Source organism: Papio anubis, chromosome 5 (assembly GCF_008728515.1).
Source record: "Papio anubis isolate 15944 chromosome 5, Panubis1.0, whole genome shotgun sequence".
NCBI classification, from domain to species: domain Eukaryota; kingdom Metazoa; phylum Chordata; class Mammalia; order Primates; family Cercopithecidae; genus Papio; species Papio anubis.
Window position 1 is genome coordinate 49,961,752 of NC_044980.1, and position 16,042 is coordinate 49,977,793.

At 44.1% G+C, this 16,042-nt stretch overlaps 2 protein-coding genes across 3 annotated transcripts in view; one reads left to right on the plus strand and one right to left on the minus strand.

The window, feature by feature from the left end:
* MTREX (Mtr4 exosome RNA helicase) overlaps positions 1–12,217 on the plus strand; it is a 124,869-nt gene extending 112,652 nt beyond the window's left edge. Inside the window, exons 26-27 of one of the 2 annotated variants that reach the window (XM_003899677.5) lie at positions 9,518–9,622; positions 11,367–12,217. In XM_003899677.5, the coding sequence (XP_003899726.2) occupies positions 9,518–9,622; positions 11,367–11,419 (158 nt within the window). In that variant the 3' untranslated portion in view covers positions 11,420–12,217. Of the gene's footprint in view, positions 1–3,614; positions 4,202–9,517; positions 9,623–11,366 lie in introns of those variants that run through there. The other variant, XM_021939365.2, reaches the window with a different exon arrangement.
* The window catches only part of LOC101025279 (phospholipid phosphatase 1), a 68,005-nt gene continuing 63,520 nt past the window's right edge, over positions 11,558–16,042 (minus strand). Inside the window, exons 5-6 of the mRNA XM_003899679.5 lie at positions 12,484–12,660; positions 11,558–11,977 (exon numbers count right to left, since the gene is read on the minus strand). Coding sequence (XP_003899728.2) covers positions 11,849–11,977; positions 12,484–12,660 — 306 coding nt within the window. The 3' untranslated portion in view covers positions 11,558–11,848. The remainder of the gene's footprint in view (positions 11,978–12,483; positions 12,661–16,042) is intronic.

Sequence of the window (16,042 nt, forward strand, 5' to 3'; positions counted from 1 at the left end):
GCTGTCCTCTCCCCAGGCCGGGATCCCCTCCTCAAGCCTGGAGCCGTCTCACCAAATTTGACTCAATTCGATCACTGCTGGGTAAGTTCCCCCCCCCCCGTCCTGAAGGCTCCCTCTGGGAGTCCCTGTCCAAAACGCGCGGCTGTGTCAGGGGCTCTCTCTGGTCAGCTGTGACCTTGGCACTGTGGACTAGGAGACATCCAACCTCCCCGGAAGCCACCGTACCCCCGCACTCTGCGTGGCAGTGGGAGGACGCTCCCATTGCCTCCGGACCGCCCGCCTTGAGACCATGGGAACTACCCAGTTCAAACCAAACCGAAAATCCCCTCTGGGGTGCCTCTTGGCGAATCTCCAGACTTTAAGTCTCAGCCAAGACGTAAAACGAAAGCGGCTCATTTTCTTCTGTACAATAGCATGGCCGCAATATAAATTGGATAATCAGTCTCAGTGGCCTGCAGAAGGCACTCTAGACTTTAACATTCTCACAGATCTGACCAACTTCTGCAAGAGACTAGGCAAATGGTCCGAGATACCCTATGTTCAGGCCTTTTAGGACTTGCGTTCTCACCCAGATCTCTGCGCCCAGTGCTCGTTAGCTCAAGTTCTGCTCGCAAAGTCTCTTCCTGCGAGCAAGGAGAGGGATGATTCCTCCTCTTTTTCTGAGCCTCCTGACACACTATCCCCGCCACCCCTCCAGTCTCCCCCCCAACCTCCTCCTCACTCTGACCCACTATTATCCCCATCCTCATCAACGCCTCCCCACCTTTTCCCCCCTCCTGTGCCCTTACCAAACCGGACAGATTCTGTCTCCCCTACCTCCACCTCCTCCCCTTCCTCGCCTGTCTCAACCCATACTCAGTCCAGGACCAACCTCCTGTGCCCCTTACGAGAGGTGGCGGACCCCGAAGGAGTAGTCCAGGTCCATGTGCTGTTTTCATTGGCAGACTTGTCTAAGGTTGAGGAGCGTGCAGGCTCCTTTTTGGCCAATCCTACTCATTATATCAAAGAGTTTAGGTATCTATGCCAGGCATATGATCTCACCTGGCACGACCTTCATGTCGTTATGACCTCAACCCTGTCTCCTGAGGAGCAGGAACGCATCCTAGCGGCAGCCAGGCAACATGCTAATCAGGTTCATTTAACTGACCCTGCCAGGCCAGTCGGCACCGAGGCAGTGCCCTCAGCTGAGCCCGACTAGGACTACCATGTAGGGCAGGCAGGCCGCTGCCGCCGAGACATGATGGTTCAGTGCCTTCTTGCCGGCATGCAGGCAGCCTCTAACAAATCAATCACCTTTAACAAACTAAAGGAGGTAGTCCAAGGCACAGATGAAAATCCAGCTGTTTTTCTTAACCAGCTGACTGAGGCTCTTATTCAGTACACCTGCCTTGACCCTGCCTCCCCCACGGGGGGGGACCGTCTTGGCCTCATACTTCATTTCTTAGTCAGCCCCCAATATCCAAAAAAAGTTAAAAAAGGTGGAGGAAGGCCCTTAAACTGCCATCCAGGATTTAGTCAAACTGGCCTTCAAGGTCCACAACTCCAGGGAAGAAGCAGCTGAGGCCCAACAACAGGCCAGGCTAAAACAGAAGGTACAACTCCAAACCCAGGCCTTGGTAGCAGCCCTGAGGCCGGCCGGCTCCAGGAGCTCCCAGAAAGGAGGTACTCCCCGAGTGCCACCTTGTGCCTGCTTCAAGAGCGGCAATGACAGCCACTGGGCCAGGCAGTGCCCTAACCCAAAGGAGCCAGCTCGCCCCTGTCCGAACTGTCGGCAGATGGGCCACTGGAGGTCAGACTGCCCCAACCTAAGGACAGTCGCTGCGCCTCCACGTGACGACCCTCCTCCAGGTGTTGGAGGCGCCTTCCAGCTCCTCGACACTGACAAAGATTGAAGAGGCCCAGACTCAGGGACCCCTCTCACTCTCGCCGAGCCCAGGGTCATGCTCCAGGTAGCGGGTAAGTCCATATCCTTCCTTATGGACATGGGGGCTGCCTACTCTGTTTTGCCTTCCTTCAGTGGCCCCAGCCACCCCTCCACTGTCACAGTCATGGGAATTGATGGCACTCCCTCCACCTACCGCCAGACTCCTCCTCTGTCTTGCCGCCTGGATGGCTCCCTCTTCTCGCACTCCTTTCTTATCATTCCTTCGTGCCCAGTCCCCTTGTTAGGATGAGACCTCCTCTCCAAGCTAGGGGCCTCAGTTCACTTCCGACCCAACCCCTCCCCACACCTCGCATTCCTCTTCCCCCTTCTCTCACCTGACAAACCCCGCCAGCCTGACCCCCATCTCCCATTTCCAGTCCCCATTAACCCTGAGGTGTGGGACACCTCCACCCCGATCATTGCCCAGCACCACACTCCGGTCCGCATCCGGCTAAAAGATCCTTCCAAGTTCCCTTCTAGACCCCAGTTTCCTATCTCCTTTGAACATCGACAGGGATTAAAACCTATCATTACACGCCTGTTCCAGCCAACTCACCAAGCAATACTCCTACCCTCCCTGTACGGAAAAGCTCTGGGGCCTATCGTCTCGTGCAGGACCTACGCCTCATCAATGAGGCAGTGGTCCCTACCTTTCCAGTTGTTCCTAATCCATATACACTCCTCTCACGCGTTGCCCCTGACACCACCCATTTCACTGTCCTTGACCTGAAGGATGCCTTCTTTACCATCCCTCTACACCCAGACTGCCACTTTCTGTTTGCTTTTACATTGGAAGATCCAGACACTCATATTTCTTCCCAGCTGACTTGGACTGTTTTGCCTCAAAGGTTCTGTGATAGCCCCCATTTTTTCGGACAGGCACTGGCACAGGATGTTGTCCTCCGTCCCCTGACCCACAGCACACTATTGCAGTATGTCGATGACTTATTACTATGTAGTCCTTCCTAGGAGAGCTCCCTTGCAGGTACTGCTGCACTTTTAAATTTTCTAGGCGACCGAGGTTATCAGGTTACCCCAGCTAAGGCTCAACTTTGCAGCCCTTCTGTCACCTACCTAGGCATACTCCTCACACCCACTACAAAAAGCCTCACAGCAGATAGAATAAGCCTCATTGCAATTCTCCAGCCTCCTCAGGATGCGGAAGAGTCCTTCCTAGGACTGGTGGGCACAGTGAGTCTTATCCTGTGGCCCAACTCAGGATCTTTAAGGCCTACATTAAGGTCGTAAGCAGCCTCGTCAGCCTGGCCTCTGACATCAGACAACAGGAGGAAGCCATCTCAGCTGTAGCCCAGGCAGCAAGCCCCAGGACAGCAGCAACCCTTTTTCGTGGCTAACCTTAGTCATGGAAGGGGCTCAAGTGGCACACATGGCCGAGATACACAACATCTCTCGTTGTTTCTTGTGTGCAGCCTTGAATAAGTCCCCACTGGTTGTGGTACCCTTACCCAGCCCTTTTAACTCCTCTAACCTAACCCCCTCCTTTCCCCTTCCCAGCTGAACACTACATCAATGAGTCAGGACTAGTAGAAACCAATCTCCTCACTCTAGAAAAGATTCGGGAAAAACCTCGGATCAAGGCCCTCACTTAGGTGGTGGCAGTCGTCTGTGGCCAGTTAAGTCCTACCCTTTCTAAGCCCCTTACTAATCACTGGCTTCTTGCTACTCATAGCTCCCTGTGTCCTCCGCTTCATCCAGGACTGCATGAAAGAAGTCTCCCAGGTCACTTTCAGTCAGACGCTGCTCCACCCCATACCCGAGTTCCGACCTCCGAAGAACCCCACGACGACCCATACCAGCAGGAAGCAGCCAGATGAACACATCGCCCCATTTTCTTATTAGAAAGAGGTTGGAATGTTAGGCAGGAATCTAGACCCAACATGGCAGCGTTACCCGGTGTAGCAGGCCTTTTGTTAAAGACTTCCCTTCCTCTTTGAACACACCCTCAGACTTAACATAGGTCAGAGATTCCGGCTGGGCAACCACACTCCCCCATGACCTGCAGCTCACCTGCATTCCACCTGCATTCCAAACAGCAGTTACGGTTAACAGTTTCCAAAGACCCCTTCCCCGTGACCCTTACTCAACTCCTGCCCTAGTAGCTTCAAGACCCCCCAGGCCCTGTTTGCACAACCAGCTTCCCTACCTCTCGGGCTATAAAAAGCCCGTACCCTCCTCCCTCAGTGCGACTTCCTCGGCCCACACCTTTGGACTGAGGAACCTCGCCCGCAAGCCCTAATAAAAGCTGTTCTCACTGCCATTTGCTTTGTGTCTTCGTTCCTGGTTTGGCTCCAGCCTCAGTTTACCCTTACACATAACTGGCATTCCTGAAGTCTTTCAGTTACTCAGGGGCTATTTCTACATCAGAGTTTGCTTGAAATCTCAGTTTGAAAATTTGAGAAATTCATTTTTTTAGCTCTAACTTGAAGTTAGATCTAACATCAGCATAATTTTTATATTTTTCTTGTGTGTGAGCCAGTAGATCAGCTTAAACCTTTCTAAAAGTTGGGATATACTGTGTATTCACCCTTAAAACTATTTTTTGATATAAGTAGCAAAAAATGAGAACCTTCATTTTCTTAGTGTGGGTAAAAGAGAGATCAGACTGTTACTGTGTCTATATAGAAAGAAGTAGACATAAGAGACTCCATTTTGTTCTGTATTTGAGATGCTGTTAATCTGTAACCCTGCCCCCAACCCTGCCCTTGCAAGAGACATGTGCTGTGGTGACTCAAGGTTTAATGGATTTTGGGCTGTGCTTTGTTAAACAAGTGCCTGAAGGCAGCTTGCTGGTTAAAAGTCATCACCATTCTCTTAATCTCAAGTACCCAGGGACACATACACTGCGGAAGGTCACAGGGACCTCTCTGCCTAGGAAAGCTAGGTATTGTCCAAGGTTTCTCCCCATGTGATAGTCTGAAATATTACCTCGTGGGAAGGGAAAGGCCTGATCGTCCCCCAGTCTGACACCCATGAAGGGTCTGTGCTGAGGAGGACTAGTATAAGAGGAAAGAAGGCCTCTTGGCAGTTGAGATAGAGAAAAGCATCTGTCTCCTGCCCGTCCCTGGGCAATGGAACATAAAACCCAATTGTATGTTCTATTTACTGAGAAAGGAGAAAACCGCCTTAGGGCTGAAGGTGGGGTGTGCTAGCAGCAGTGCTGCTCTTCATGCACTAAAAAGGTTTAAGGAGATGTTTGCATATGCATATCAAGGCACAGCACTTTTCCTTAAATTTATTCATGTCACAGAGATCTTTATTCATATGTCTTACTGCTGACCTTCTCCCTACTATGATCCTATTATCTTACCAGTTCCCTTTTCTAAGATGGTAAAGATAATGATCAATAAATCCTGAGGGAACTCAGAGACCGGTGCCGGGGCGGGTCTTTTGTATGCTGAGCGCTGGTCCCCTGCGCCCACTTTTTCTTTCTCTATGCTTTGTCTCTGTGTCTCATTTCTTTTCTCAAGTCTCTCATTCCACCTAAGGAGAAACGCACACAGGTGTGGAGGGGCAGGCCACCCCTTCATCTTAGGATACTAATTATCTCTTTTATTTTTATAGTGTTATATAGTGCTTCCATTTCAAGAATAGCCATTCTCTCCTCATCTCGTTATTGTATGTGGTGGGTTTGTTTATTTTTTGCAACAGGGTCTGGCTCTGTCACCCAGGCTGGAGTGCAGTGGCATGATCTTGGCTCTTAAGCGATCCTCCCACCTCAGCCTCCAAGGTAGCTGGGACCACAAGCATGCACCACCATGCCCAGCTAATTTTTGTAGAGAGGATTTTACCATGAAGCCTAGGCTGGTCTCAAACTCCTGGGATCAAACGATCCACCTGCTTCGGCCTCCCAAGGTGTTGAGATTACAGGCACGAGCCACTGCACCCCGCCTATACATGTTTTATGATTGGAAAAATATGGTAATCAGAGCTGTAGCACACAGTACAGTGTGTCTGTTTTTACAGGCAGATAATAATTGCATTGGAACTTTCTAATGTGCTGTGTGCAAACCATATTTGTTCCTAATAATATTCTTAATTTTCTTTTTATATGAAAATAACAGTGTCTGGTCATTTCATATCCTGAGCCTCAGAAGTAGTTTTAAGTATTCTTCAAACATTAACTGAGGCAGTTAATGCTGTAGTGATTAAAACCATGTTTTTGGGGGATGTCCAATGCAAAAGAAAAGTTCATACTGTGATTCAGTTGAGAAATTTTGAAGACTATTTAAGTATTTATTATCACCCTGAAAAAAAAATGATAGAATGTAGCTGTTTTTTATTTCCATTAAACTAAATTTGAATGATAGTTTAAACAAAATATTTGTATGGGCTGATGCCTAGGGTTTTAGTCAAGCAATCCAGAGGCTGTTACTATTTATTTCCGACTCTACATAAACAACATTGTACTCTTAACTGTGAAGGATGACAAAGGATTTGCTTTCCACTGAGCAAGTGTCATTAGGAAAACTTCTATGATGAATTATCTCTTGAAACTATTTACTGTACCTCTGCCTGCCATATGCTTATTTTTTTTCAATTCTCCTCCCTCTGTATGCCACATGTTTTGAAAGCAAATGCTGTGAAGTGCATTTCTCAACTCAGTCCCCACCACACATTCTCTCACATGCCTTTCAAGTAGCAGTTTAACCCTTTCTTAGCATCATCAGTGTCATGAATGGTTTTCCAGTGGATTTGTCTTTTAAAAGTATTGTTGCTAATAATAATAGAGTAACAATTTATTAGTAATTGTTTCTGTCTTTACATTTTGGCACAATTTGAGTACCTGATACTTACTCATTTGATGAATAATGCTGAGACCCTAGTGGGAATCAGGCGACGTGCTAGTTACAGTGTGAGCAGCAGTCTCTGCTCTCAAGAAAGGGTTCAGCCTAAGCTGGGGTTTAGCGGTAAGTAGTTGCAAGATACATGTGTGATTCTAACCTCAGGCCAAGCTAGACAGGAGTATTAGGGTCAGAGTATGAACTGTGGGAAACTGCTTTAGGGTATGCCAGAAAGCTGAAGGCAGAAATTCTGTTCTGGAAAATCTGCTGCTTACTGTCCTTAATGAGAATGATGCTGTTTTGTTCATCAACCGGGTAATGGTGATGTTTATTAAAATTGCTCTTAAATAAAAGCATATAGTTCCAAGTGTCCATCAATAGATGAATAAAGTGTGGTATATATTAGGTTGGTGCAAAATAAATTTGGTTTTTGCCATTCTAAATGGCAAGGTGTTCCATTTTAATAAAGATTAAATGGAACAGCTTTCAGTTATAAAAAAGAAAAGACATACTGACTCATGCTACAATATGGACAAACCTTGAATACATTAAGTTGAAAGAAGGCAGACACAAAGGCCACATAGTGTATAATTTCACTTATATGAGATGTCCAGAATAGGCAGATTCATAGAGACAGAGCATATTAGTGGTTGCCATGGGCTGTCCGGAAGACATGTAACTGCTTTAATGGGAACAGGGTTTTTTGGGGGTGGTAAAAATGCTCTAAAATTAGATAATGATGATGGTTACACAAGTCTGAATATACTAAAAACCACTCAGTTGTACACTTATTTAAAATAATTTTATGGTGTGTGAAGTCTATCTCCATGTGAGTTTTTCCAGAATGTAGTAAACCTCAATATAAAAAAGGGCAGTAACTGAATTGTATACTTTAACATGGTTAAAAAGGTGGATTTTATGTTTTATATTTTACCACTATTTGAAAAATTTTTTAAAGACAATAACTAGAAAGAATTGGATTTCTCTTTCTACTCTGGCAGGACCAAAAGAAAAAAAATGTAACAAACCAGTAGGTTAATGTAGTTTGGTTTTGTTTCGGTTTTGGTCAGCTTCATTTAGCCTATGATGGGTCATGGCTTTAAAACTTTTGTCTAGCACCTAGTCAGGCTGATGAGGCAGGATGACTTCTAAAGCTGGGCGTAAGGAGAGCCCTTGGATTACAGAGAACGATAGTAGGTAGGAGAGATGCTAGACAATTCACTACTTAGTTGTTAGTCTTCATTAATCCCTGGGCGGGTAGCCTCTATGTTTCAGGCAGCTGTGGACAGTTGGTGTTTATACACACACCCAGTGATTTGTTGATGAGACTCTGTGGGCAACAACCACAGCCATTGTATATGCAACCTTGTGCCCAGTGGCCTAATTTGCTTGTTACCTGAAACTATGTCAAAACTAAATTTTCCAGAAATTGAATCGAAATGTTTACAAAATGTGACATGACAGTGCTCTCTGGCCTGAATGTGCATTTACTTGCCTTACTTTTTATCTTAGTAATTTACTTTGAATGGCTTGGTCTCTGATAACTTTTGCAGATTCTGGTTAACACGAGTTACTAAAATTTGTGAAATAATATACAGTATCACATTGTGTTTCTTGGTACACATTTGAAGTCAGTCAAAACAATGTTTGAGAATGTGTCTGGCTCTTTAATGTCCTACGCAGCAGAGGACTTTGTAAAGGATTTCATTTCAATCCTGAATGATCTGTGAGAATCTCGTCTCAGGTAAAAATCTGGTTATATTTTGAGCCACTACCTAATTTAATTCTCTTTGGATATAATTGTTTGCATAAACATTTAATATCTGATTGCATAAGTATATGACATTACCCTCTCTATCCCAATTCCTACCCTCTCTCTTGACACCCAGAAGTTTCTGCAATTGGATTTCCTGTTTCATTGCAAGTCAGTATTGGAGCCTGCATTCCTAGCAGCTGAGAATAGAAATAACAAATAAATAATTATTATTAATTTAATAATAGTGTAAATAGTTCATTGTTCCTACAGATTGCATTTTGAGAACTGGTATTCCTAATGTATTTCATATATTAAAAATGAAGTCACAAGCATTTTAGAGAAAGGATCTCACAATCTCTGCCCCTCTTTGCACAAGTCTAGCAAAAGTGAAACTATGTTTATAGCTCCAGCTTTGATACAAACACTTTTTTCAGACAGATTCTAGACCCATGGGAAAAGGCTTCTTTCCTTGTGCTCCTTGAGAACACTCTGTAAAGAACGCACTAATGAAAGAATCTAAGGTCAAGAAGAATGAATGCACCTTTAAAATGACAAATTTTATCTTGTTACTCTCCTGCTAAAAACAGTCTGTTGCATTCTATGAGATGGTATGGTGTCCAGATGCCTCACTAGGCCACTCAGGGTCCTTGAATGGCTGCGGTTTGCCAGGCTTTTCTGCATTGTCATGGTGGTTCTTCCCTTGTTGATACTGCTTGGTTCTTACACAGATTATGTCGTCCTTGCAGCCTTCACCCAAAGTTGCTCCCTCCTCCTAGGGCATTTTGTTTTCCTGCTTAATACCAAGTGTCAGCACGTTAGTAGTAAACAGGTATCTCTCTACCATTAGTCAAAGGTGGGAGTTAAGCCTTTCATCTTTGTAGCCTTCCCCAGTACCTAACAGGTATGCTACCTGATTTACTTCATGGGAAGTCCCTCAGAGTATTATCCTGTGTTCTCCTGCCTTGCCTCTTAACAAAAATTCTGCTGTTCCTGATTATTTCCATTTTACCGGTGTTTTGTTCCTTTTCTATCCAGGCAGCATAATTCGTTGTATGAGGCGCCTAGAAGAATTGCTTCGACAAATGTGTCAAGCAGCAAAAGCCATTGGAAACACTGAGCTGGAAAATAAATTTGCAGAAGGTCAGTATCAAATGCATAAGCTGTTTCTAATTTAGACCAATTTTGTGAAGCAAATCTTGAGCCCTGGACCACAACCCAGGAGGACATTTTGGGATGTTCTTCACTGCATTGTCATGGAGAGCTATCTACTAGTGTTTCTATAAAATTTAGTGTGTTGGGGGAAAAGTTGAGATTTTACATATACATCCATTTACATATATTAATTGTACACTACATGCCAGGCATTGTTTTAAGCACTAGGGAATACAGTGAACAGAAAGACACCCCTGCCTTCATGGAGTTTACATTCTAGTGTGGGGAGATAGACAGTAAGTCAACAATTAAATTTATCAGATGGTGATAAAGTCTATAAGCAGAAAAGACAATAGAATTGGCAGATGGATACAATGGTCTAGGGCCCCCACAGGGGTGGCAATTAAGCCCCTTGGTGTATGCTTAATATACATGAACACCAGCAAGAGGCCAGTATGGCTGGAGTAGAATGGGCGGTGAGTAAAGTAGTAGGGGTTGAAGTGAGAAAGGAAAGTATTCCATAGTTCCTAGCCACAGGCTTCTCAACTCTGCAGTGATTGGAGGTGTGGAGCTTGGGAGTGACCTGCCCTAACTTGGACTTTACAAGGTAATTCTTGCTCTTACATTCAGGGCAAGTCTGTAGAGTAGCACAGTAGAAGCGGGGAGACCAGATCAAGAAAGGATGGCTAAACCAAGGTAGTAGTAATGGGGTGGTGTCGGGGGACAAGGGGCATAAGCATGTCTGTAAATAGTTTTGTCATGTCTACTGAATCTTGACCAAGAAAAAGGACTAAGTTAAAGCATCAAAGAATAGTAACCACATGGTTGCTGAGTCAGTCAATGCTAGTGATTTCTATTAACAACTTAGTGTCCTAAGAAGAGGTTTGCAAAAGCTGGCTTATATTTCCACATTGTTGAGAAATGCAGGCCTGTTTAATGACTCAGAGTTGAAGTGTAGGTGTCAAAGTTTTAAAAATAATTTGTAATCAAAATTTGTATTTGTCCTTCCTAAGCCTAGAAAGACTTTAACATGGGAACTGGTATCTTCTGATATAGGTTGAAAATCCAAGTCTTTGGATTTACATTTCTTTAGACAGTTTAGTCCTTCCTAGAATTTATTTTTTTTTTAATTTTTAATTTTTATTATTTTTATTTTTTTGTGGAGACAGAGTGGTATTCACATATATTTCGCTCTTGTTGCCCAGGCTGGAGTGCAGTGGTGCTATCTCAGCTCACTGCAACGTCTGCCTCCCAGGTTCAGGTGATTCTCCTGCCTCAGCCTCCCGAGTAGCTGCGACTACAGGCATGCACGAGCACGCCTGGCTAATTTTGTATTTCTAGTAGAGACGGGGTTTCTCCATGTTGGTCAGGCTGGTCTTGAACTCCCAACCTCAGGTGATCCTCCCGCCTCGGCCTCCCAAAGTGCTGGGATTACAGGCATGAGTCACCGCCCCCGACCTAGAATTTATCTTTTTAAACAGTTCTAGATACCGCCTTCCTGACCAGCCCCCATGGAGTATTTCAGAGTCAAAAGAATGGGGGTCTGGCTTCTGTTTTCCACCTCACTGAGGTAGCTGCAGATTCCTCTAGGTGTTCAGCAGGGTGTTTGACTTTCCAGGCTGCTCTCTCACCAGTTGAATCAGGGTTGGTATACTGGCTTTAAAACTTCGGTAGAGACAAGTTAGGTGTTTTGTGGTCTTGAAAGTTTAAACCTTACTTTCTTTTCTCTTAGGAATCACCAAAATCAAGAGAGATATTGTGTTTGCTGCCAGCCTCTACTTGTAGAGTCAGCTAAAGGAATGTGAGATTTTAAATTATTCACCACCTGTTTGATTACAGTTGACTACAAATGCCTGCAAGTGTGGATTTGGTTGTCCCATACATTTTAATATGTGTATTTAAATCAGACATCATTCATAGAAAGCATATTACATACATGTTTATACATAAGCATTACATTTTTTAATAAAAATGTATACAGGTGGGGCACTGTTTTGGTGGAAGGCTTGGAGTTTTTTAAATGAATTTAGAGCTATTAGATAACCACTGTGTTAAAGGTAACTATGTACACACAAAGTGGGCATCCAAGAGGCATAGCAGCAGTAGCAGTCTTTAAAGGCTTATACACTGGGAAGAAAGATGCATCCTCTTGCCATGTGGCAATCCTTTTCCTTTAGAAAACAGGCCAGCTTCACCTGGGCACCCCGCTGCCCTTCAAGGCTGGTGATTGCTCTGATAGTGATTCCCCGTTGTTGATGTTTCATGCAGAGTTGTGTGAGAGTCCTCCTCTTTTCTTTCTTTAAAAGAAGTTCTTTCTTTGAAGAAATCCGATACATATACAGCCTACAGTGCAAAACATTTAATTTAGATCAAGTTAAAAACTTGTGATCAACAGCATCCTGAGATAAATATAAACAAAAGGATATACTTTGGGGGTGTACAGATTAAAGCATATAAAAAATTAGAGACTAACTGGGATTTTTTAAAGATTATTCCAAATTAAGTAAGAGTTGCTTTGTTATGTCTTCAGCAAATAGCTTCATTTTGCCAATACTTAATAAAAGAGTTATTTCTACATGTGAATTAGTTTTTTCAATTTATACCCCCCTAAAAAAACTATTTCTAGCCAGAGCTTTTTACAATAAAAATACTAAGATTTTACAAAAATACCAAGTTTTACAAAGAGTAACCTAGTTTTTAACCTGCTGTGTATCCTGAAGTGACTTTTAATAACACTGAGATTCTTGCCCACTGCACAGTTTTCTCACTGGGGATTTTTTTTTTTTTTCTATTTACTTATCTAAATGTTTAACAATATCAAGATGTAGGCTGTTGACCTGTATACTTACAACTAATACTGCAACCAGAGCTCCCTGAATGAGTCCAGTCAACACATCACTCCAGTGGTGTTTGTAATCAGAAACTCGAGAAAGGCCCACATAAATGGATACGGCAACAAGACCAAATTGCAGTGTGGGGCGTAAGAGTCTTGCCCAGTCTCCCTTCATCCTGGCTTGAAGATAAAGCTAAAAGAAAAGAATAAAGAGAAAACATAGTTTATTTAACATCACAACGCAAAAGTTTTATATTAAGGAAGGGTTGGCATTTAAAATGGTTATCGAACTATTATTATATAGGGAACAGGACTTCTAGGCAAACATTCACGTACGCATTAATGCCTAAATGTTAATCCTTTAAAGAAACAAAACTATTGCCCTACTAACTTGTTCAGAAGAATCTATTGCCAGTCTAGCTGTAACACCCTTCAAACTGTATACAAACAAGTGTTTCCTTGTTTATGGTTTTCTAAACAGGATTTCAGGGACACTTCCTCCCCTTGCAATTTGGGTTATAATTCTGATAGTCAAGACCAGTGCTGCCATTGGTTTTTTTGTTTGTTTGTTTTCCTTAAAGAAATGGGGCTTTGCTCTGTTGCCCAGACTGGAGTGCAGTGATGTAGTCATAGCTCACTGCATCCTCAAACTCCTGGGCTCAAGCAATCCTTCCATCTCAGCTTCCCAAGTAGGTGGGACTATAGCTACATGCCACTGAGCCCAGCTAATTGTTTTCATTTTTATTTTTTGTAGAGATGAGGGTCTCACTATGTTGCGCAGGCTAGTCTGAAACTCCTCGTCTCAAGCAACCTGCCTGCATTGGCCTCTCAAAGTGCTGGGATTACAGACATGCGCCACCGCCTGACCCAGTATCGTCATTAATTCTGAGTCTTGGGATAAAGTGCTAGCATTCTGGGCACAGGTTGCCCTTGCTCTGGGCAACCTGTGGGACTATTTGATTAATTCACCAAAGAGAGCTCTTCTACCCTCAAACTATTTAACAAGCCAACTGAGACTAAATAATCTGTATTTGCAAGTAATACAGGTTGTAGGTTAGTTATGATCCAGCAAAGAAGTGTATTCTTTTTGAGACGGAGTCTTGCCTGTCACCCAGGCAGCTGGAGTGCAGTGGCCGGATCTCAGCTCTCACTGCAAGCTCCTCCTCCGGCTTTATTCTTCTGCCTCAGCCTCCCGAGTAGCTGGGACTACAGGCACCACCACTTCGGCCAAGGTTTTGTATTTTAGTAGAGACGGGTTTCACTGTATTAGCCAGGATGGTCTTGATCTCCTGACCTCATGATCGGCCCGTCTCGGCCTCCCAAAGTGCTGGGATTACAGGCTTGAGCCACCGCGCCCGGCCAAGAAGTGTATTCTTTCAGTAGTACCTGTACCCCCTTTAAGTTCTATGACTTTTCTGTACACTAATCAGACCTAAGAAATTTCCCTTTCTCGTGTCAGTCTGCCTTTGACTTTGGGTGCATCCCTAAAGATTTTATACAGAAATGATTCTTTTTAGGGAGTCCAATAACAATATAATTTTTAACATTCCCTTTAAAATTCTGTTCAATAATTTATGACTCGTAGACTTAATTAAATGCAGTCCTTAGAAAACAATATACATAGCTCTCCCCATGGACACTGCCTATTTAAAATAGATGACACAAATCAACTCCCAGCTCTCTGGGCACTGCCATGGGTGTTCAGTTCCCAAAAGCTGGCAAAGACGCAGGGCTTATCTAATTTTATCAAGTACTTAGTATAAACCATCTAGTTCTAAAAGAACACACCAGCTGTTTAACTGAGTCTGACTCATCAGCTAGTTTAAGTACCACTGGCTTTCTGCAGAATTGTTATTTTTGTTTGTTGTTCAAGCTGTGAAAAAAGTGAGTTGTAAAATCAAAAGTATCAACTATAAAATGGACTTAAGCTAGTCCCATGCTACTTCCAACCTGAAGGAAACTCAGAGCCAGGACTTCAAGGCCTTTCCTCTTTCAAGATTCTAAAATCCCTGTAGCAATATTTTCATTCTAAGAACCCTGACTTTAACTGTAGGTAGCCTGCAAACTCATATTGAATATTATTTTCTCCAGATTGCTTCCCCAAGGTGCCAGTGAAAAGAATTAACATTTACTTACATCATCAGTAATCAACTAAGCTCCAACACTTTTTGTGGGGAAGGGGGGCGGGGGGGGGACGGACAGAGTTTTGCTCTTGTTGCCCAGACTGGAGTGCAATGGTGCAATCTTGGCTCACTGCAACCTCCGCCTCCCAGGTTCAAGTGATCCTCCTGCCTCAGCCTCCCGAGTAGCTGGGATTACAGGCACCTGCCACCACGCCCAGGTAATTTTCTGTATTTTTAGTAGTGACAGGGTTTCACTATGTTGGTCAGGCTGGTCTCAAACTCCTGACCTCAGGCGATCCACCCACCTCAGCCTCCCAAAGTGCTGGGATTACAGGCGTGAGCCACCACACCCAGCATGCTCCAACACTTTGAAGTGAAGTCTTTCCCCCTATAAATAGCTGGTTTTCTCCTTAAACATCTACCCAAGAATAGAGGTTTCCCCCATCAGTGAAACTCTGACCATAGACCCAGAAATTATTTCACCATGAGAGTTCTGGGATTCCCCAGTTGTGGTTCTGTACCTAACCTTGTGCTCTAGGCTTTGGCTTCTCTAGTGACAAATAGTCATGGCCTGAGTGTGCTTCCTATGTGCCCATACTGTATTTCCCTGGGTCAGGGTACTCGGTGTAGCTCTGTGAAGACTTCCATTTCTGCAGAGCTCAAGAAAGTGGACACCCTGAATTTCTCAGACCTTGGGTCAACTTGAGTTCCACAGCTGACATGCCCAGAAATCCGGACTGGCTTTTCCCCTCCCATCTTGCCAGCAAAAGTTTCCTATATGAGTAGGTTAAACAAAGGTAAAAGGTAGTGTCTTTCTGGTGGCTCTACTTTGATTGTGAGCAAAGCAAACACTTGACGTGACTTCCTTTAAAAGAAAGTCCATTCCGTTAGCTTCCCTAACTGCCACTGAAAAGTTGAATGTCTGAAGCTTCTTCTCAGTACTGTTCCATTAGAACTAGATAGAGGGGACATAGCTCATGTTTCAGTGCCAAGGCTAATAGCAAAAAGGCTGTATAGGTTCCTTCCTTAGCAGATTCCACTCTTCTCTCCTCCCTATACATGCCATTTGCCAACCTTATCTATTAAACCCATTCTAGGTAAGGCATTCAGTTACTTCTGTTTTAAGAGTAAGAACTTACAGAGCTCTATGACCAATACAGTGTGTGGTACCAGACAGGCTCAGGAGCAACATGATTACTTTTAAATTCCCCTTCTAGATGGAATTGCCCATTCACAGTCAGTCCTATTTGGACCACATAGCCCTGCCTTCTCCCTGCATACCCACATCTCCCTGCACTGACTAGATGACTTACACCAGGTGTCACCCAGAGATCTGCTGGGCTATATTTTGTCTCTGGAATTTATACCAGAAATATGAAGGTGTTCTCTAATTTCAAAAGTAGTAGGAAGATGCCTAACGGGTACATAAATGGTCGAGGACAGCAAGCCATT